Raw genomic sequence first — 22,989 nt, forward strand, 5'->3', positions numbered from 1 at the left:
TGACTAGATAGATAATATTATATTTTAATTTTTTTGATCAAATTTATGCAACTTTTGGACAATTTAGGAAAATTCACCCCGCTCCCTGAATCACCGTCAATGTCTCACTGAGCAGCTGATTTTTTTAAAACAGCTATCTTACCTACTTATTATAAATCTTCACGCTCTGGCAAAAAAAAATGGGCGAAGTCAGTGACTGAGTGATCGAGAGGTTCTCTTGTTGATTGTTTTCATTTGTCGATTTTTCCTGCGGATCAATTCTTAATGGTGAACTTTAGTTTGCCACAATTCAAAATTCAAAGAGCAGCTGGACCCATTCCTAACCATTTAAATCGAGAAAAATGAAAAATGTCCCCCCCCCCACCAAAAATTAATTGTCGGAAATAAGTATGCATTTTGGAAAATTGTCCATATATGTAGTGATGGAAATGGTCTTGAATACGATTATTCTGATTTTTTAGTCGAGCGAGCTAAAACTTTATGTAGGCTACTTTATCGGAAAAAAATTCCTCCCCCCCCCCCTCAAGATGGTAAACAGATATAAATTTCGGAAATTGCCCACAAAGTGATAGAAAGCGTCGTGAATACGATTAATCTGAGTTTTGTAGAGCAGGCTAAAATTATACGAGTATGTGGGTTGCTTCAAAAGAATTATTCCAAAACTGTGAATTCAGAAATCTGCTTAAAACTCCAAGATAGCTCAAATCCGCCCTTATCGGTTCGAAAAGTCGGAAATTGGATGCAAATTCGAGCATCAGCTTTCCACCTCGATTAAACTAAATTTTGAAACAAGCAAGTCAAATTTAGCCCCAAAAATTCAGAAAATTTTCCTCGACATGGAATGTACCTATCAAAATTGAAAGAAAATTTTTTGAATTGAACAAAACTAAACCTAAAGATCACGCAAAAATACTTCATAAGCTGAAATTTCAGTAGACAAAGTACATTTTACGAATTTTAATGAATTTTTAAGAAGCAAAATTTGGCTCAAATGATGGGAAAACATCAAAATTTCATTAAATTGACCTACTTAGGTGAAATCTGGTAGGTGTGTACCCCATTTTCGACCCCTCTGAATCAGTTGGAAACGGTTTCAAGTTCTGGAGTCTTTAGCAATTTTTCGAGAAAAAAAAAGTTGTGAAAATTTCAGCTTTCAAAAATCTGCTGGAGGTTCTAGGACTGCCTGCTCAAAACGGTTTGAAATTCTTTCAAGTCGATAGTTGGGGAGGGGGTTCTTTGAAAATAAATTACACACCCAATTTCAGCTTTATAAGTAAATCTGGTTAAATTTTGATTTGGTTTTTCCCATTTTTTTGTCCAAATTTAATTTTTAGAAATTTACCAAAAATCGAGATGTGCTCTTTAATAACTGAAATTTTGACTGTAGATAGTTCTAGTGATAAATTTTTGCATGCTTTTTCAATTTAGCACTGTTCAGAGCAGAAATTTATTTTTCTATCAATTTGGATAAGTACTTTCGTTGTAAGATATTTTTTTCAAATCTTTTTTTTTTTTCAAAAATGCAAATGATAAAAAAAGTAAATAATTTTTGCATCATATTTACTTTTTTTTCAAACTTCTTGAGAAACATTATGAATAAAAAAAAGACATATTTTTGAAAAATGCATCAAAAACAACACAAAGTGATCTCAAACCACTTCAATAAGTACATCTCTAATAGTAAATAACTCAACACTCAATCTCGAATAATCTACTGCAACAAACTCGTTAATCTCTCCTTGCAACTTCATCATCCTGTCTCACCAAAAAAGGAAAAAAAAACAATCTAAAACAAGACAGTGAAAAAGAAGATAGAAAAAAGTATCTACCAAACTCGCAACGAAGAGAGGGGGAAAAAAAGGTAAGGTAAAAGTAAAATGCCTATAAATCGGAATCTTAATTCGTGTTCGCAGCATCGTAAGCCACTTATACTCACCCTAAAATAAGATTTCCTACAACAATTTGCTTGACATTTCCCCCACATTTCATTTTTCCATCGTGTTATGGCTGTTATTCGTCTTTATTAGGGACTGGTAATTTGACGTTATTGGTAGATATGAAACGACTAAACCGGGCACAACGCCATTTAAACGTATCGCAATTCTGCGAATTTGCTGCCAATTGGCGACGCTGCTCGTGTTTTTCTACCATAAGCTCGTATACCTGAGAAGATAAATATGTACGCAATTTCGAGATTACCAGAAATCTTTATTTTATTACTTTAAGGTTTCTTGTTTTTTTTTTCTTTCTCGTCCTTCTTTCTCGGTAAATTACACACAAAAATTGTGTGTGTATAAAAAAAAAAGGTTCCGGGTAAGTATATCCGGGAAATGAAGTTATTTTATTATTTTTATAGAGGAAAAAACTATCGAGGTGAATTTACGCGCGATATTATTTACTTAGGGTTTCTTTTTCCTATATACTCCTTGTGTACGCCTTATAAAAAATTAATACCATATACGAGGTAATTGATCTGTGACGGTTCGGTTGGAACACCGCCGCCGTTATCAAACTAGTAATTATCAAAGAGTGGGTGAATTTTCAGATGTTTTTATACGTATAATTTTATTCGCGTACAAATACGTACCTAATGACGACCAGTTCGAAAGTTCGACCAATTAATAAACATTCGTTAATTATTAATAGGTTACATCTAAGCATTTAAACCCGACATATTTTTCGATATAAATTGAATTTCCATCGTTTATTTTGATGAAAAATTTAAATTTCATATCGAATATTCACGGCGATAATAAGCTTACAGTTCACACAAAAATCGCACACACTCTAAAGTGGACACGAATTGATAAACACGTATCCCCATTTAATTAAAATTGAGTTGAAGCAACCTTCTCAACTCATACCTATCCGTATGAGAAAAGTTCAAATCAAGTGCAAACTTTTTTTTTATTCGGGAAAAAAAACAATTGAATTTTCAATACAATTAGAACACTGAATATATTGTTTAGGTACATATAATCTAGATATCTACTAAATATTTAATCGATGATTTTTCATACTTACTTTGCATTCGTATAGAAAAAAATCCTGCACATTTACGTGAGAAAAAAAAAGATAGACAAATAAAGTAGGAAGGTACCAGATGAACAAGTAATAGGTATAGAGCAAAACTAGGTAGTGGTAGAGGTATAGGTACTTAATTGCGCAACAAAAGTATTCGTTTTCAAATGAAAGGATTACAAAGTTAAATTAATGCAAAGCTGTAACAACAGCAGCAGTAGCTAAATAAGCAGCCCGCCCTATAATATTCAAGACAACCAATCATGGTCCGCAGACTGCTGGTTGGATTTCTCAGCCCTAAAATAATCTCAACCACCCACTATAACACTTACAATTGCGAAACCCTTCACTACACAACGCAGCTTTATATGTACGAGTATTCTCGTATACTTTCTCAAGTTTAACTCTTATCTTTATTTCGCATTCAGACCGAATCTCATTTTTGCTCGTTTCATTGGGGGGACGAGTGTTTCATCAGTGGGGAATAAAAATCGCCTTTCATATTACCGCTATGCTGCTATTGCTGCTGTACGCAAACACGCCCTTATTTTTTCATCTTTTTTTCTCCTTTAACTTTTAACACGTATAATTTATATTGAAATCGTTACCGTACGTGCAAACATCTTTTTTATATTATGTAGATGTACCTACTAGTACTTTACCAAAACTGGGGCTGGATGGGTTTGAATATTATTTGAATTTTTTTGTCGTATTATTTTCACGAGGTATAGATACCTATTTCTATTAGGTATGTAAAAGAGAGTGAAGAGGAAAGATTTCAAAGCTCAATATCGTAATTCGTATTAAATTATTGAAATAATAGTCCATTGTATTATAAATATTGATACCGTTTTGATATTTTCTCGCTCAATTCCATGATTATTAGCATAATTTTCAGTTAAGTAGGTATAAAAAGTTAATTATTTTGCTTCAAAATTTTAAAATTTAAATTGTGATAGATATGTATATTTTTTAATATTCAAAATTTAAAAAGAAAAGCAAAACGAATCCAAACGAAACGAGGGCAGAAGCTCTCGAAAATTAGTATTTTGAGAGGTATAAAATCATCTTGTATGATTTTTTTATTTAGAGGTGAATTTTGACATGAGCGAGAATAATGGTAGGTAGCTTATATGTATATTTTTCGGGGTTCAATTTTTAAAAAAAGTCACTGGACAATATTTTAAAAAAAGGCCCAGAAATCTTGAAATTAGAAATATAAAACTCCGATAGCCTAATCGTCTTCCTAACGATGGAAATTTTTGAACTCACACTCGTCAAATTCAACGAAACTAAGCTAGATCGAATGAACATGTCCTAAAACTCCAAAAACCAACATTTCACCCTACTAAAGTTCATTTTTGGATTTTTTGTGAACTTTTGAAGGTCAAATTTTCATCGCAAATGTTCAAAATTTCGTAAATTCGAACTCTTCTGAAGCGAAGTGGCCCAGATTTTAGTTCAATAAGCGGAATTGATTCGGGATTCGATTATGACCTTAAAACCGCCCTCCCTCACTCATTCAACTCGCCTAGGGAGAGAGAGTAAAGGATTCCCAACTCAACGTTATTTGACTGGAAGATGATTTTTCAAACACAAGAGAAAGAAAAACGGGCCGGATCTTTCGTTTCCTGCTCGTTTTATGGTGATGGAGTTCGAAGTTTTTCATTCCTGGCGCAGAACCCGCTCACCTATCTAGTCAAATTCTCATCGCAACTGTAAGTGGTTTATTAAATATATAATATTTCTCTCAATTCCTAAACGGACAATTATGTTGTGTAGGGTATGAGGAGGTGGAGAGCGGAGATCGTGACTTGATTATTTTTATTACTTTTTCAAACATGGGAACAAAAAATAACAAAGAGTTGAGATTCATTTTTGTCTGGCTGGATGTTTGAGCCACCGAAGTTGATTTTTCAATTTTTTTAAAAGTAAATTTAAGTCTTTTTGAGAAATTACAAACCTTGTATTATGAGGAGAAAATCCAAAATCGTTTATTTTGCTCCGCAGCAAATTATTCAATAAGTACATGCGGTTATTCGAAGAAACTAGAATACAACACTGCACCTCATCTGTATCTATTATTTTTTAAAACTCAAACAAATTTGTATTCTTCATTAAATATAAAGTATCCGACTGTCGACGTATACACGCTTCCGCCTTCCAATTCGCCCACTCCTCAACTTAGACAGCCTTTAAATATTAACGACGTTTGATATTTTTTTTTGAAAAAATCACATTTCGGTTAATTTACAATTCATTGAACCGAGTAGAAAGTTGAACAAGTCAAATACTTCAAAATGCAATATCTCATCGTCGAGCAACGTATAATCTAACTCGTCGTTCAATAACCAGCAATTGCACTTCTAGAAACAATACATAGATATGTACTTTAACTTTTCCATGTCGAAGTGACAAAAACTTTATTCCTAAATGAACACCATCACACGACTGGATGTAATAAAAAATGCATCGTCGTTCACCGACCTAAAACGCACCAACAACCAACATGCCATGCCACCAAATCTATTGGCGCATAGGTAGCTAAATTAAATACACTTTCCATACCACCGTAGAGCTTACGAATTCATAATCATACCTAATTGCATCAAAATTTTAGCTAAGTACCGATATACGTACTCGTACGTTTCACTTTGTGGAGTCGGACGCTTATGAATTATGATCATGAATAGATAGTCACTGTTACTTTACTTTCTCATTACGTCAGCACGATATGTAGCAAATTGTCTACTTCATGTGCCTACATACTTACCTAGACTGATATTGCTTTACCACCAGAAAAATTTCTGAGCCTGGAAAAATTTAACCTAAAGATGGGTTCATCACCAGCCAAAATTTCAAACGCTAAAGTACATTTTTCAATTTTTGAAGAGTTTTAAAATCTTAGAAAAATCGGTAAAAAAATCAAAAATTCATCAATTGGCATAAAAAATTGAACCCCTCCACCACAACCAATGAAAACGATTTTGAACCCTTTTTTGCTGTTCTGGAGTCCCCAGTAGATTGCTGAAAATTGACATCTCCATGAAATTTTACACAATGAAAGGGGAAAGCTAAAATTTGAGATGGTTTCAAGCATTTCTATACTTTTAGAGCATTCAGCCATTCTTTTGACAATTCCAGATTGACCCACTCCACTAATTACGCAATCATTTTTCAAAATCGATTTCTGTAAATTCAGACCTGAATATTTTTTAAATTTTCAATTACGAAATCGCTGGAGAAATACACACTTATCTACTGCTCTGAACTAGCAGAAACCGATTTTGAAAAAATTTCGTGTAATTGATCAAAATGGGTTATGGTACAATGCATTTTAAAGTTGATTTTCACGGGTTTTATGACATTTTTTGAAAGTCTGACCTTTCCAACTTTATTTGGTGAAATTTTTAGGAAATTCTAACTTTCAAAAATCTTCTGGAGGCTCCAGAACTGCTCCAAACGATTCGAAATAGTTTCCAAACCATTTGGAAGGTCGAAAATAGAGTGCATAATGAATTTCAAATTTTTTGATAAATTCAGTAAAATTTATTTTTTTTTTTTAAATTTTGGCCCAAATTCGTTTTTTTTTTAAACAAAAAAATAAATGCGCTTTAGCACCTGAAATTTTGACCGACGATGTATTTTTACATGATTTTTTGGGTGGGGGGGGGGGTGCGATGAGGGTATATTCTTAAGGAGCTAATTACTCTGAATTCTTCTTCTTTTTCACATAAATATTGACGAATACCTTGTACATATAAATAATAAATTTAAGAATTTTGAACTTTTGCCACTTTGTGGGACCTATCAGACCATAGAAGTTTTTTTAAAAATTTAGTGAAAAACAGTGCTGCCACTTTTGAAGTATTAAAAATCATCCGGAAAATTCGACATGACAATTGTGAACACTTGCATTTCAAGTTGAAAGTCATCCAGAAAAATTTCGATCTTTAAGAAAAAAAAATATTTTCTCGTTATGTTTTAAATTGTTCGAATCGATAAGCAATACGAAAAAATTTCATCCGAATTTTTTTGATATACGTACACGAGTACCTACTCTTATTCGAGTATTTTCCAAAAATAGGTAATGCAAATGGCTGTAAAAACTGAAATTTTTCTTCATGTTGTGAAATTGGGATTATATCTATTTCCCCGCAACGACGTAGCCGAGGGGGGCAAAGGGGACCATCAACCCCTCCCCCCTTGTGAGCATTTGGACCCATTCTTTCGAAAATTTTTCGCTCGAGCCAGTAATTTTACCTCCATTTTTATATAATCATCACATCATTACAAAAGGTTTTCAAAAAAATATCTCTCATTATCATCATTGAACTTTGGCCCGGTGAGCAGTTCAGCCCATCTAGGAAACTGTAGAAGAATTGCTTGCCGATGTATCATCAAGTTTTTTCTTCAGTCTTCCTCTGCTCCTCCTGCCAGTTGGAGTGTATTCTTTGACTTTTCGATGGGACCGTTCATCAGGCATTCTGTCAACGTGTTTTCGCCATTTCTTTCTGTATTCTTTCACTTGTCTAATGATTGGCTCTGCTCCTAGCTGCTTCAGGATGAGTTCGTTCCTTTTCCTATCTCATCTAGTATATCCTGCTGTGGCTCGCATGAATCTCATTTCTGCTGCGGTTACTCTACTTTTTATATCCTTTCTCATTGTCCATGTCTCACTTCCATACAGTAGCATTGGTCTTGCCAGCGTATTGTAGATTCTTATTCGAGTTTCGGTTCTGACTTTTCTTGGAGGTATGGCTCGGTTTATCACTCCACTTACTCTCAGGAATTTACTGATCTTAAGTTGTTCGTCAACTTCTCCTTCATATTATGGCAGCTCACATCCGAGATATTTAAAGCTTTCATCTTGTTCCACTGGCAGTCCATTTACAATGGTTTTACTGCATATTGGCTCTTTCCCCTTGAAGGCCATCACCTTTGTTTTTGACGGTGAGATTCTCATTCCATACTTATCACTTATCAGCTACTTTCTGAAGGTTGTACATCGCTCACTGCAAGTCATCTTTGTTGTCAGCAAAGACCACCTGATCATCAGCAAACAACAGGGTATTGACATGGGTGTCGTTGATGTCTAGCCCTTTTGGTTTGGTTTTCAGTCATTCTTTAATCATGTCATTAAAGTAGATGTTGAACAGACTACATACATGACATTGGGCATCCCTGTCTTACTCCTCTTCCTATCTTCTTTGCTTCCAACATGTTTCCAGATCATACTCTTATTACATTATCCGTGTATATTTCTTTAATTAGGTGTACTATTTGTTCATTCACTTTGATTTTCCTCAGGATTTCGAACAACTTCTTCCTTTGTACTCGATCATACACCTTCTCCAGATCAACAAAGCACATGTGGGTCTCTAAGTTATATTCTCATCTTTTCTCCATCAGCAGCTTTGTTGCGTATACCCCATCTATGCATATACCCCATCTATGCATGATCTTCCCTTTCAAAATCCATTTTGGCATTCCAATGTTATTGGTTCCGCATGGCTCTTGATTCTTCTCGCTAGCATCTTTGCAAATATTTTGTAAGCAGCATTTAGTCCTCTTCTATCAGTAAGTCTTTTTCAATGATTTCCATTCTTCTTTTGTACAGCCAGTTTGTTACTGAATTGTTTAATCTTTAATCAGTTGATGTTGAGCTGTGTCTGTCTACATTCAGTTGTCTTTCCTATGTTGTTGACTCTGATGGCTGCTTCGACAAGATGGTGATCCAATCAGATGCTGTAACCCCAGAATACCCTCACATCTAGCATTGTCTTCTTGGCATGGATGTTCGGCACCACATAATCGATTATCGACTCTTGGTCTCTAGCAGCCCATGGCATTTCTTAGAACCCGTTCATAATTGTGAGATGTCAATCAGCCTTTTCCCATTCTTGTTAACCGTGATATCTCCGTGTCTTCCTACCACTTTGTCATCTTCACTTGACCCTGTTCTTGCATTGAGGTCTCCTATTACAAAAATGCAGCGTTTTGGGTTCATCTTGTTGATGGTCTTTTGGAGCTGTTTGTAGAACTCACCACTTTTCTCCTTTTTGCCTTCCTTTGGAGCATATACGCCAATCACTGAAATATCTTGGTTCCCAAATTTCAGATTTATCTCGATTTGTCTTTCACTCCATATTCTATATGCCTGGATGTCGTCTTTGAGTCTGTTCTGTGTATAAATCATAATCCCTGCTCTGGCACGTTCAGCTTTTCCTACTCCAGCATATACTCTGGTGAATTCTCCTTGTTCATTGTTGCCGCTGCCCTTTTTCTTGGTTTCCATGATAACAGCTATGTCAATGTTTCTCTGCATCAAGATGTATTCCAGATTTCCAGCTCCTCTTCTTTTCCATTTATTCCTCGCACATTCCAGGTAGCGATCTTCAGCCTGTTTTGTTTCTTCCATAGTGTGGGCTTTTTTGCCTGCTGCCCAGCAGCGTTCCCTCTAAATTTCGATTTTTGGTGCTGAAAAAACTGATTTTGCCCTCTCCTTGAGAAAATCCACTTTTTTTGTCACACATATGTGACGAGGCAGCAAAAATGCAGTTAATTAAGGTGAAACACCTGTTTCAGAAGAGGAAATTTTCAAGATACAAATTTAACCAAAAAAATAAGCGATTTGTAAATTCCCAACTGCTCAGTAAAACCTCAAAAGTAGTCTTACAAAATATAGATTTGATGGCAATGGTCTGTTGGGTTGACACAGAATCTTGCAAATACCATCTTTAATGAACAATGCCATTCAACTCAAAACAGGTTAGTAGGGGCTAGAGCGAAAAACCACGTTTTTCCGAATATGTTTTCTTTTCGAGGACCCATATCTCCTTTCCGGGAGCACCTCCGGATCCAAAAATATTTCTGAGTGACTTTCAACTCAAAATAGGTATGGAAAAGTACCTATATGTACTGGATTTGGTCAAAATCCAACGACATTTTTTTGACGATCTATTCAAATGTACACGCGTAGGGCTACCTACGAATACTTTTTCACTATACTCGTAATGTACAGGGTGCCCAGAAGTATCGAATACCCCAAAGAAAGTTTTTCATTAAAAATATAGGTTGGCAACGTGAAATAGATGCGTAATTGCGTATGATTGGTGGAATGTTATCTCTCCAGTCCAACAACCAATCATGTGCTATCATTATTAGAGGAGAAGGTACAAATATGGACCCCCTCTAGCTTTTTGGCTTTAAAGGGTAGAAAAAATTATCAAATTTGTTTTTCGAATATACCATTCGAAAGGCCAAAGACTCTAGTATATTGTGTAAAAAATTTTTTTTTTTTGGTTGAAAACTCACGGAGAAATTTGAATTTTACAAAAGTGACATAAATTGGTACAAATATGGACTCGGGTACAAATATGGACCCCCTAAAAAAATGTCTAAAAATTGCAGAAAATGATGCGAAAATATATTTAAAGACGTTTTTTAACTTGAGTATATGAAAAAAACATCGAATGCATGACAATAAACATCAAATACATGAAAAAAATCGAAATCAATAAAAATCGATTTTCATAAGAAAAAACCGAACTTTCTGGATTTTACTATTTTTACTTCTAAAATGGCCCGTACTATACTTTCTTCGTCCCATTTCCGTCTTTTAGGACTTCTCTTATTTGTTGATTGCTTTTTTCTCAGCATTCTAGGAAAAATTATATGAAAAAATTTAGGGGTCCATATTTATACCAACGTAAAAAAACTTGTCAGTTTATGAAAAATGGAAAAAAATACGAAAATCGAGTAAAGTAATGACAAGTATGAAAGCATATTCTGAAAGTATACACTGAGAGCTACTTATTTCGCTAATAATTTTTTTTTTGAACGTTATTGGAAGTACATCAATTATTAAAAGAAAACAGAGTAAAATTTTCCAATGGCAACAAAAAATCACGAAAAAAAAATCAAATGCTGATTGCAGACACAGAATTTTGCATCGATCCAAAATATGTAACTAGATCGTCAGTACTACACTACTAGAACAATTTTTAGTGCAGACCGTGACCGCAGCGCTAGTAGTATTCTCTAAACAGAGGGGGGTCCATATTTGTACCTGGGTCCATAATTGTACCTTCTCCTCTATCATTCACTGTGACCAACCAAAGTATTTTGATAGAAAACTTTTTTAGGGGTACTCGATATTTCTGGGAACCCTGTACCTCTACCTAACTATTCAATTTTGCTCAAGTGCAGGCTACATTAAGCGTTGGAAGGTACTTACTATTACGTAAACAAGTATAGGTAGATATTAAGTTCTGAGCCAAACGAACATCATCATTATATAAAAACTCGATAATGTCTTTCGTTTATTAGTACCTACTACCTACCTATCTATATCTACATTCTACAATACAACTTATTGGTACAATTTGAAAACGATCACAAGGACTGGCACAGTATACGACATACGTAAATTATAACGTAGAATATTATTACAACTTCATTTAAGCTTTTGAAATTTCTGAACGCATATTTGGCATTTAGAGAACAGGTGATTGGTGATGGGTGAAGCGAATAGTTTCCAATTGTTTTATTTATTCATCGAATCGAAATCAACCGGATCCTTATATAGCGTAATAGCATATACACGAATAACATCACGCGATCGCGATATTAGAGAATATATCCAAGATAATACCTACGTTACGTATACTCGTATTTTCGTACGACTACGACGACCAATATTATACGTAGATACCTACACCTATCGGACACGATTCCATATTTTAATGAAAAAGACAACGCGAAAGCTCTTCCTGTTTGAGAAGTTGGCTGGACACGTCGAACGTGATATTGTAACTCGTAAAAGCTCGTCAAATAAACGCGAGTATATAGTGATACAAGAGTGAATACGTTCTATGTATATGTGTATGTTGGCATTATGAAAGCTAAATTCCAATTAGAATCTGCAATTGAACTTTCAAATCAAACAGACTCGTCATATAAATGGGTACGTACACTAAACGCGAATGCGGTAGCTTACGATAGTATAATAAAACCTTAGCGGTTGGCGCGGCCAAAATCCACTCTACTCCATTACCCAATTATAATCATAACGCGAAAACACTCCGCAACACACACACACACATCATAGTACCTTACCTACCTGTGTATATGGCACCCTATCCATCGACGTTCGACCCCCGACGCTGCTGGCGGCGGCGCCACCTCAGCAAACCCCAAACCACCGACATTGCCATCATTCAATCGCGCCAAACGTCACACAAATATCCGACATATCGTAATACACAATACACACATAGTCGTACATTCGTATATAAAGCTTACGTTATAGGTACATATATGTGTAGGTACCTATTTGTAGGTACACAGAATAAAGCAATTCCCAAATAATGTTTTGTTATTCCATCGTGAGTAGTGGTACACCTACCTACCTACCTACCTACCTACTATATGCGGATAAATTGAATTTCTATTCTACCAGACAAGATGTTACGTTCACGCGATTTGACGTAAATGAAAATTTATTTTTCCAACTTAATTAAATTCACGTCCACGTCCACGTCGCATCGCCGCGTCGAACCCGCTCGGCGAGAAAACGCGGATTTAATTTCCAAAATAGCGAATACCTAGGTAAAAAAAAAAAACACAAAAAAAACATGGGTAGTACCTACATATAGTATACCCAAATAAATAAAACGCGCAGCGTGTCCCATGTCCCTGTACAGCGAATCCTACGAGTACAAGACGCGTAAAAAATTCTCCTTCGTTGAAAGGTAAAAGTTGCTCGGTGCTTGATGTTGGTCGTTGAAACTTCTAAAGTGGTATCGGGGTCAAATTATCGTTCCCTCCATTTCCAATAATAGTGCCTGCTGCTTAATTTTCATCTCACCCTTCGGTAAAAGCGAAAACTCGTTGCACGAGCATAGTGGGTCTGGGTATTTTGCGTATGGCGAAATCGAGTCGTTTTTTCTTTTCTTCAATCTTCACTCGGCGTTGCAGGTACATATTTTTTAGTTTGGCAAAAAAATTCTCTATAATTAAGTAATTATTGTACGACAGACAATCGTGCAATCCTTCGAAACGATCGCGTAGGTAAGTGAAAACATTTCCGATGAAAAATTTAAAATACTATTTTAGTACGTACGAGGAAAGGAACTCTCTTTTTTTCCCCTTTCGTATCAAAAATAATATTTATGTAAACGTAGGTAACTTCTCACATAACCCTTATACCTGTTTATAAGAACACGCCCCATTGAAAATATTTTCCTTCGAGGAAAAACTTTTCAACAGCGTGAAAATTTCTTCACATCTTCTTTCATCGGCAACAAAAAAAAAAGTTTGAAACATTTTGAAAAATCGCTATTACAGAAAAACTACTCGTAAACCGCGAGGATAAAAAAATGCACACCAGACATTTTGATTCCATAAGCATTCCAGCATTCGTAAAAAGGTGCAGGTCTGCCTGTGGTTTTCGTTTATATGTACATACATATAAGAGGGATGCGTAGGTTAGCAATAGGTGCTTTTAATTAATGAATTGTTGGCGATTAAATTAAATCCACGAGTTCGAACGACTCGTTCGTGAACGAGTTTATTATAATTTATTATTGATCGAAAGTTTGCTTGACATGTACGAAGGTATTTCCCTATTCTGGATATTTTTTGTGTTGTTGGATAACGTGTAAGCTATTTCGAGACAAGCTTTAACTTTTACGCGTTTTCAACCAGCTGATGTGAAAATTTCGCGCAGCGATTTCGCACCGTAATGGCTCTGTGTAGAGAGAGGGGCTAGAAAAGCCCAAAAGTGTTTTTTTTTTTTTAGTGTTGTTGGAATATTTTTTCAAAAGTGGAACAGATCAAATACAGAGCCAACTTTTCGATGCAAGTTATTGATAGAACAGAACAGCTTCTGCAATTAAGAATGAAACATTCGTATATATTTATTTTTTTTATTGAAAGGAAATGAGAAATATTCTATTTTCAGCCATCCTCGAATAAAATAATAATAACCCTACCTACAAATTAATTTTTTTGTCAAAATTTGAAAAAAATAATGACAATATTTTTACTTTTCAACTAGAGAGAAATCTAATCTCCAATGAAAGAAATACCTGCAGATTAAAAATCGAGATGAAAGAAAATAGAAAACACACCCAAAAATACACTGATAGAAAATTTCAAAGACTGAACCTCAATTCTTGAATTTTGGAAAATTTTTGGAAATACGAGTACTTATGTTTAACTTCATGCAAGGTAACGAACGTGTGAAAATCATGGAAAAAGAAGGTGTTTGAGAGACAAGCACACGAAAGTACCTATCTCTTTTAGCAGCAGGTTTTTTCAAATTTCTCAGTTTTTGGGAAGATGTTTAGGTCAAAATTCATTCAAAACAAAACTTTTTCAGCTCAAAATTTCTTTATTTCCCACGAAAATTGAAAATTTTATTATGAAAGAAAAAAAAAGAGAAAGGGCAAAATTTCGGTGTTTGATTGAAAAAATGGAAAAAGCAGTAGCAGGTCTGGAAAAATGAAAAAATAAAATAGAAAGTTTGAAAACAGAAGAGAAAAAAATCGAAAATTCAAACCTTTGTCCACAAAACATTTTGAAAACCAAGACTTTTGACAAAATATGTAGGTATGTACTTAGACTTACTACATATATCTGATTTGATATGAAATGACTCCAGTCCAGAAATTTCAACTCGAAGGCCAGTTTTTCAAACACAATGGGAAAAAAGAGCAAATAATCCTCAAAATTCAAATTCACTCCAGGCGCAGAACCAACTCACTTTTCTGCTCAAACCTCAATATCACACAATCCTGAACCATTATCATAAGCCGAGGGCCTCGGTCAGAGAGCACAGTCGCCAAAAATTCCTAAACTCAAAATTTAAACTGGGAGATTATACTCGTACTTTTCAACCAAGGGAAAGAAGAACGAATGTCCATCGCCGTTTTGAGGCAATTGAAGATCAAAAAAATCTTTATTCCTGGCGCAGAACCCGTTCATTTTCTAGTCTAAATTTTTCATCAAAACTCTTCAGACATTTGTAATATTTTTCTCAATTCCTGAAAGCAGTATTGTCGTAGTGAGGTGGGGGGGGGAGGAGGAAGTGAGCGAAAAATTCACAACCTCGAAAATGTCAATTTGCAGATTTACTTTTTTGAACAAGAGGGGGATAAGGGCGAACAGTAAGACTACTGGGGACAAAATTGGTCATTCCTGACGCAGAACCCCTTTACACCTATTCACTCGCATACATACCACCCCAAACATCCATTTTTAAAAGAACGAACAACTTTATTCCTTTCCTATTTGTCATGAAGCAATAATTAAGGTATAAATTTTATTATTCCTGGCGCAGAATCCGCCTACCTCTCAAGTCAAATTTTCTAACCACAATCGTCAGGTTACTCGTAGACCCTGATTGAAATTGTCTTTTGAAGAGGGGGGGGGGGTAGCAGAAAATTTTCCAACTTGAAAATGATTTCTAGCAACATAATAGAAAGTTAAGGAAGAACGGATTTCATCGTTTCAGGTTTCTTTTGAAGCAGCTGTTGTCTGAGGGTCAAATTTTTCCGTCCTAGCTCAGAATCCACTTACTTCTCCTCTTAAAATTTCTCAATACAACTCTTCAGACACTCCAGAATGAAAAATTATTATGGAGGGAAGAAGCGAAGGAAGAATTACAACTTGAAGATTATACTTGTTCCTCCAGAGGAAAGAAAAACGAACGCCTTCTTGTTCTGAGGCAATTGAGGATCAAAAATTCTTTACTCCTGGCGCAGAACCCGTTTACCTTTTTAGTCGAAGTTTCCAACGTAACTCTACAGAAATTTGTAATTTTTCCTTGATTCCTGAATACAGAACCACTGTAGGATTTGGGGTGAGAAAAGGGTTGCGGAAAATTTCCAGTCCCAAAAATTTTAACTCGGAGATTTAAGGATTTTGGAGCGGCACTTATGATTTTGATCTGGGTGTGTAACGCCGCATCCAGATTCAAAAAAAAAAAATGACGAAAGCTTCAGTTTTCTTCATTTTGCTTGACAAGACCGAAGTAGACAAGAATCAATTATTGAGCTTACTCCTCAGAGCGGTTTTCACCACAATTACAATTTTGTACAAATTTATTTCGTGTTTACAACGTCGAATCGATTTATATACTCGAAGATGACTCTAAGTTTTCGTTTTTTTTTTTAGTTCCTTCTTCTAATCTTATACGAATTATATTTGTTTTAAATCCTAATTTTCTCATAATTCAGTATGGAACCTATTCATTTAGGTGCTAATTTATTTGTGGTATTTATGTGTATTTTATAAGGTGATATCACAGAAAGAACCAATACAAAAAATTATTTATTTTCAGACCCGGATACCTGATGACGTAATGACTTGCAACTCTTGGTCTACCAGACATAATGTACGTTGAATATAGAACCATTCAGTAATTCTTATTTGAGCTTCGCAGCGTTAATACCTTGTAGTAGATACATGTAGCCTATAATTGAAGTAAAAAGCTTGCCTTAGCGTTTATTATAAAAATATACCTACCTATTTATCAACGCATGTTTTTCATCATACAGATAGGTACGTATATTCTATTCATACCACACCAAAAATTTCAAAAAACAAAAAAATACAAAAAAAACACTACGCAATCCTCTTTTACACGAAAAAAAGAACTCTCCGCTAATCATTTTACGAGCTACGTTGAAGGAAAAAAAATCGAATTTTTTCAAAAGAGAATTTTGTTAATTACAAATTTTAAAAATCTGTCAAACTTCCGTATAACTAAAAGCTAGTCGTACTTTAGGTTGTTTTTTTCGTATTTTTTTTTCAACTACGGCCGGATTTCTCGTATAATTTATGCATGAAGTTGAAAAGAGGGAAGACTTTAACGGTCCCGCAGTTAAAGTCTTTTAATTCTTATTTTGAACTCCGTTGAAAAAGTATTTTTTCGAGTAGGCCGCTCAGTTTTAGGGATTAGTAATGATTTTTACTTCATAAGCTTTCCTTTTTCTACCGGCTTCTTTCCCACCTATATGACTATCATTATTTGGAAGTTCTTTTTATCTTCGGCTACAAAGAAGGAAAAAAAACGTTAAAGTTCTACTTGTTAGGGTACCGCTTGGTATTATTGAAAAGGGGCTTTTAAAATAAAAACTTTTCACTTAAGACTTTGTTATCTAAGTTGGTATATAGTGAGGAAATGCTGTACGCATGCAGTAGCTATATCTGTGTTTATAATTTAAATGTTTTTAATAGCTTTCAAGTTGGCTTCACTTTTCTTCTCTTTTTTTTTTTACTTCTTCAGCTATATGTAATTTAATTTACCTACTTTATTTACGAGCTTGAATTTTAACGATGACTTTTTTTTTGCATCGATACGGTCTCACGTTTACACTTGTTATTAAAAAGTGACACTGTTTTGATGATTTTTTTTTTTGTTTTTTCGGTTGAGCCGGAAAAGTTTGTAACTTTTTTGGAAAAATATCTTCTTACAGGAAAAAATTCGTACCTATATGTACAGTACCGAATATTTTAATCGCAACAAAATTTAGGTAAAGAAATTTTTCTTCACGTCACGTTAAATTTAAAATTGCCGTTCTGAACTACTCAAAAATTTAGTCTTCCGATCCCAAATTCGTGTTCATCGAGTAGAATAACGCAGACCTAGACTCATTAAACGATAAATTTTGCTAAATATAGCATATTTCACTTTTTTACATCAAACAATATCTTTCAACTCTTAATGATGATTTCCGAAAATTCTGAAAAAAATAATTCTCAAAATTCTGATGAAAAAATCGGGCAACAGGTCTCGATTGCTAAAAAGGTATTCAAGTCTAGGAATCAAAAATTGAATTCTCAAGTTGATGAAACATAATGTATTTTTCATTATACATACTACGAAAATGTAGCATTTTACTCCCGTTTACACACCGCGAAAATACACTTTTTCCTATGGAAAAGAAATTCTTTTCCGTCACAGTGTGATGGAAAAGAATTTACGATATATAAGAATGTGAATTCTTTTCCATCTCTAGGGATGGAAAAGAATTCTTTTCCATCACACTGTGACGGAAAAGAATTTAGAACATAATATAGTCAATGTAAATTCTTTTCCGTCACAGTGTGATGGAAAAGAATTTCTTTTCCATCCCTAGGGATGGAAAGAGGAATTTTTTCAATCACAGTAGGAAAAAATTTTCGTGGTGGGTAAACGGGAGTAAATATGCTCTATTTTTTCGTAGAATTTATAATGAAAAATATCTTACAAGATAGTAGTCAAAAGTGAATGAATTCACTTTCGTCTACTGTGTTGTAATATACTATTTCGTTTTGTTTTCGAGCCAGAAAAAGTTCAATTTTCTTCATCTGCAATTTTTCAAAGAACGTTTGCCACCTTAGAACATGCCAAAATACATCACCAATCAAAACTTCAGGTGCTAAAGTACATTTTTTGACTTTCGGTGAAGTTTTATTGAACCAAAAATGGAAAAAATCGAGATTTTATCAAATCAAGCTGTAAAGTTGAATTCGGTGTGTACGCTATTTTCAACCACTCGAACGATTTTAAGTAATTTCGAACATTTTTTCGCAGTTCTGGAGCCTCCTAGATGCTTGAAAATTAAAATTATCATAAATACCTACGCAATGAAGTTGGAAAGATGAAATTTGCTTTATAGCCTAATTTTAACCAGCTGAGTCCATTGTTGGTGGTTTCTCTTTCCGTTAAGCAAGGAGCCTCCGGTCATATCTAGGAAATTTCAAATCAAAAGTTTGACGAAAAAAATCATAAATCCAGTTTATGCCTCATTTTTGACGATCTGATCCACCTAATAATGGTTCTAAGACGTTTTGAAGTTACCGGCAACTTCTTGGAAACCCCAGTTTGAAAAAAAAATGTGAAATTTGTCAAAATGAACTTTAGCTTCTACATAAATAGGTAAATGTTTTCAAAACATGTAAGTCATCCAGGTGGATTTAAATAATTGTTATGGCACTATTTGAAAATCTTTCAATTTCCAAAATACTGCCGGACTACCGGAGGCTCCAAAATTTCGGGTAAATTTCGACTTTTCAAAATTTTTTGGAGGCACCAGATTTGGTCAAAACGTTTTGTAACCGTTTCGAGGACTTTTAGCAAGGCATTTTTTAAACATTTGAGATTTTTTAAGAGGTGAAGAAGGTGGGCTAGGCAAAATTTTATACTCAAATTATTCGTTTTTCAAACATTCTAAGATTTTTTTCAAACAAGCAGATGTTAAAAGTATATAATTTTATCATTTCAATTTTTGATTTTTATTTTACATTTAAAGTTCTTGCTAATGTAATGAAATTGGATGAATAACAAACATTTTTCAACACAACAAATTTTTCAAAAAATATATACAAAAATTTAATGGAAAATTTGAACGACATTTGGGGAAAAATACACCAATTTTTCGAAATAAAACGGAGTTTTAAAGTAGGTAGGTAAAATACTCGTATAAGTAAGTAAGTGATGAAAAGTCTGGAGAACAAGCTGGCTCTGACAAAGCGAGGGCAAAAGCTCTCGAAAATCAGTATTTTGAGAGGTACCTAAGTACCTATACGAGTATAAAAAAACGACTTTTTTTTGATGCGCTAGAAGTTTGATATTTTGCTTCAAAATTTTGAAATTCAATTGAAGCATACGTTTCCAAAACGCACTAAGTCCATTTTCAAAGATTCTGAGGTTGCAAGGCCATCTAGCATAAAGTTGCGGCCCAAAATGGCTGGTTTTTTGATATGTTATGCCCAAAGGTCATGGCTACAACATATAAAAAAATCAGCCAATTTGGGCCATTTCTACGTTTCCGAATTGTACTAAGTACCATGAATTTCTTATCAATATTTTTTTGGACTTAGTGCGTTTTGGAAACGTATGCTTCAATTAATGATGTTTTTTTTTTTTTGGCAGAAGCTCTCAAAAATCAGTATTTCGAGAGGTACATATAAAAACGGCGTTTTCTTGTGTAATGAATGAAAAAGTTTATTGTTTTGGTTTCAAAATTTTAAAATTTGAATGATGATCTAAAAGAAATTGAAACATGAAAAAGAAAAGCAAACAAGGCCAAGTGAAGCGAAAAAAAAATCTCAAAAATTCATGTTTTAAAAAGTAAAAAAAGACAGTTTCTTTATGCAGGGAGGAGATTATTTTTCTGAACATTTCTTCAATTTGAACAATAGGTTTTTTATTTGGAAGAAGAAGTAAATAGCCCCAGCGAAAGGTATGGAAATACGCCATTTTCGGTTATTAAATTTTGTAGTCTTGACGGTGATGTGATTTTTTCATATCAGTCATATAATGAAATGGAATCAAAAAAATGGTGGGAAAATGTTTATTTTGTGTATTTAAAATGAATATGAAGTAAAAAAATAACGTAAATTGGCGGTATCATTAATAAATTGAGTCCTTAAAATTTTTTTTCTATAACCAAAGATGGCGTATTTCAATACCTTAGTGAAACGAAGCCAAAAGTTCTCAAAAATGTGTAAGTAATTGAAGAGTGATATTCCAAAACTCGCTTTGTCCATTTTCACAACTTTTCAGGAAAGAGGAAAAACAGTTTTCCTTTAAACGGGTAAATTGGCTTTTTAGGCGAGTTTAGCACTTTATTTGGGCGGATTTATGATGTAGGAGTATACACTTCAACTAAATACTGCTGAAAAAAATTTCAATAAAAATGGACAGAGCGCGTTTTGGAACATTATTTTTTTTTTAAATTTTTAGTGAATTGGCTATTTAGGTGAGTTTAACACCTCATTTTGGTAGGTTGATGATGTAGGAATGTGAGTTAATACTTCATCTACCAGGTACTGCTGAAAACCCAACTTCGATAAAAATGGACAAAGCGAGTTTTGGAATATCACTCTTCAATTCTTTTTTTTTTTAAATCGAAAAATGGGCCCTGAATTTCGTCATCTGTAATCGAATAGGGGACATTCTTCATCGCCACAGAAATTTTTTTCTGTTTAGGGTTACTAAATGTAAAGAATTGTCTTTTATCCTCTTCAAATTTTCTGGTCAAATTACGAAAATCATCAATGCCTGTCAAGAATATCAGAACCTGATTCGTTCTTTTGGTTTCAAATTTTTTTGTCATAATTTTCTTGATTTCCAAGAGTTTAGACATATAATTCGCAACATCGGGGAGAATTATCGGAGGTATCCTAACCTTTGAAGTTTCTTTTGAAGTCGACGAATTCTCTTCAGGTTCTTCCACTGCAATGGAATTGAATTTGTTTTTCGTAGAGATGTTGGGTGGAGCAACATTTGTTGGATGTTTAACAGCTCTTTTAGGTAATTGAAATTCACCATCGTTTGGAACTCGAGGTTTGGCATTTTTCAATTCCAATTCAGGTAGTAAGGCCCTCTTGTTATCAATTGATTTCTTCAATATCAGATCGGTAATATTACTAGGCATTTTAATACATTGTATGAGTGTACTGAGATGCTCACTCCATGAAGGTTCAACGATGAATGAGAAAAGGAGAAATGAATTTGATACATAAATTGAAGTCTGATTGAAAAAAAGCAGGACTTTTGGATAAAATTGTTGAAAATCAGGACTTTAGCAGGACTAACAGGACTGTTAGACAATAGACACCTCACCTCCTTCCACCACCAAAAAAAATGATTTGTAAAAATACGTAGGCCCAAGTGTTAATTTGAAAAAATATTTATGTGCCTCCTTGTCTTTCCCTCGCCCCCCCCCCCCAAACAAATGGAAAAACTGAAAGACAGTTGCATATGAAATCAAAGAACTAATACTTATAGGAATTTTTTCAAGTTGGAAAAATTTAAAAAATTGTACTTTAAATTGGAAAATTGAAATTTACAGTAAATCCCTAATTTCTTACTGCTTTTTTATGCTTTGTTTGGAACTGTTTTAAGTCACTCAATAATCTGATAACGAATCTACAATAATCAGCGGATCAATTCGCAACTTAAAAATACACAGAAAATTTTTCTCAATACCTATCGTCTTGAAATTTGAACTTTGAAATTGAAAACAATGGCGGAAAAAGGGCAAGAAAAATTAGTTAATTCGACAAATGGACACCTGCAACATTAAGCTGCCGCGTAGACTCATAATTTTAATTGATAAAACATGTTTTACGCTATTAGTGGGAATATGAGCCGAATGCGCGAATACGAGTAAAATGAACTTGCTGCGTACAAAATACGAATACCTACGCACGGATTGGACGAGCGAGCGAGCGAGCGACGCGACGTAAACTTCCCTTTATTTTGGATGAATTTTTAATTCTATTCGACTCGATCTTCGTTAAATTTTTTATTACGTATTCAACTCGTGGTTGATGATTTTACTCGTATAGCAGCGAGAACGACGACAACGTGTATATACGAGTACGAGTACGAGTACACGAATAGCAGTCGCTATACAGTATACACTGTACCATAGGACTAAAGTAGTGTAGAATAAAAAGCTATACAAATCGATTGAAATTCCGTCATCCCTTATGCATAAAAATCTCTCTTAAATGTACTTATATACAAATCGTTTCAAGCATGCACTCAAGATGCGAATCCGCAGCCATCCACCGGACCTGCACTGCAGTCCGCAGTCCTGCTCCTGTCCTGTACTTACCTACTGATAAATTTCGCCAACGTGGAGTATCTACTCGACTTTTTTGTATCTCTCTCTCGGTCTGTAAAGTAAACCGCATTCAAAATTAAAATGAAATTTTTTTCAAGATTTTTGTTCCAAACGAGAGTTGGTAAACGAGAAAAAAAATAATTTTTGTTTACCGTATTAAATCTAAAGATCATATTTTCTTATCGCCAAGAAGAATCTAAGAAAAATATATAGAACCGGCCGCGGCCGCTCATCTCGGTCTTATTTTTCTCGTACGAGTAGTACCTACCAGTATACTCGTATATAAGGAGAAAAAAATCTTTAAGAAAAGTACACATGAAGTAGAAAAAGTCTTCAT

The 22,989-nt window shown here is 34.4% G+C and overlaps 1 protein-coding gene across 2 annotated transcripts in view; it reads left to right on the forward strand.

The window, feature by feature from the left end:
• Positions 1-22,989, forward strand: part of acj6 (abnormal chemosensory protein 6) — a 44,671-nt gene that overhangs the window by 13,287 nt on the left and 8,395 nt on the right. The window contains exon 2 of one of the 2 annotated variants that reach the window (XM_065366103.1): positions 16,370-16,423. The exons of the other annotated variant lie outside the window; for it this stretch is intronic. Coding sequence (XP_065222175.1) covers positions 16,370-16,423 — 54 coding nt within the window. The remainder of the gene's footprint in view (positions 1-16,369; positions 16,424-22,989) is intronic. 2 annotated transcript variants of the gene reach the window in all.

Source organism: Planococcus citri, chromosome 5 (assembly GCF_950023065.1).
Source record: "Planococcus citri chromosome 5, ihPlaCitr1.1, whole genome shotgun sequence".
In the NCBI taxonomy this organism is placed as follows: Eukaryota; Metazoa; Arthropoda; class Insecta; order Hemiptera; family Pseudococcidae; genus Planococcus; species Planococcus citri.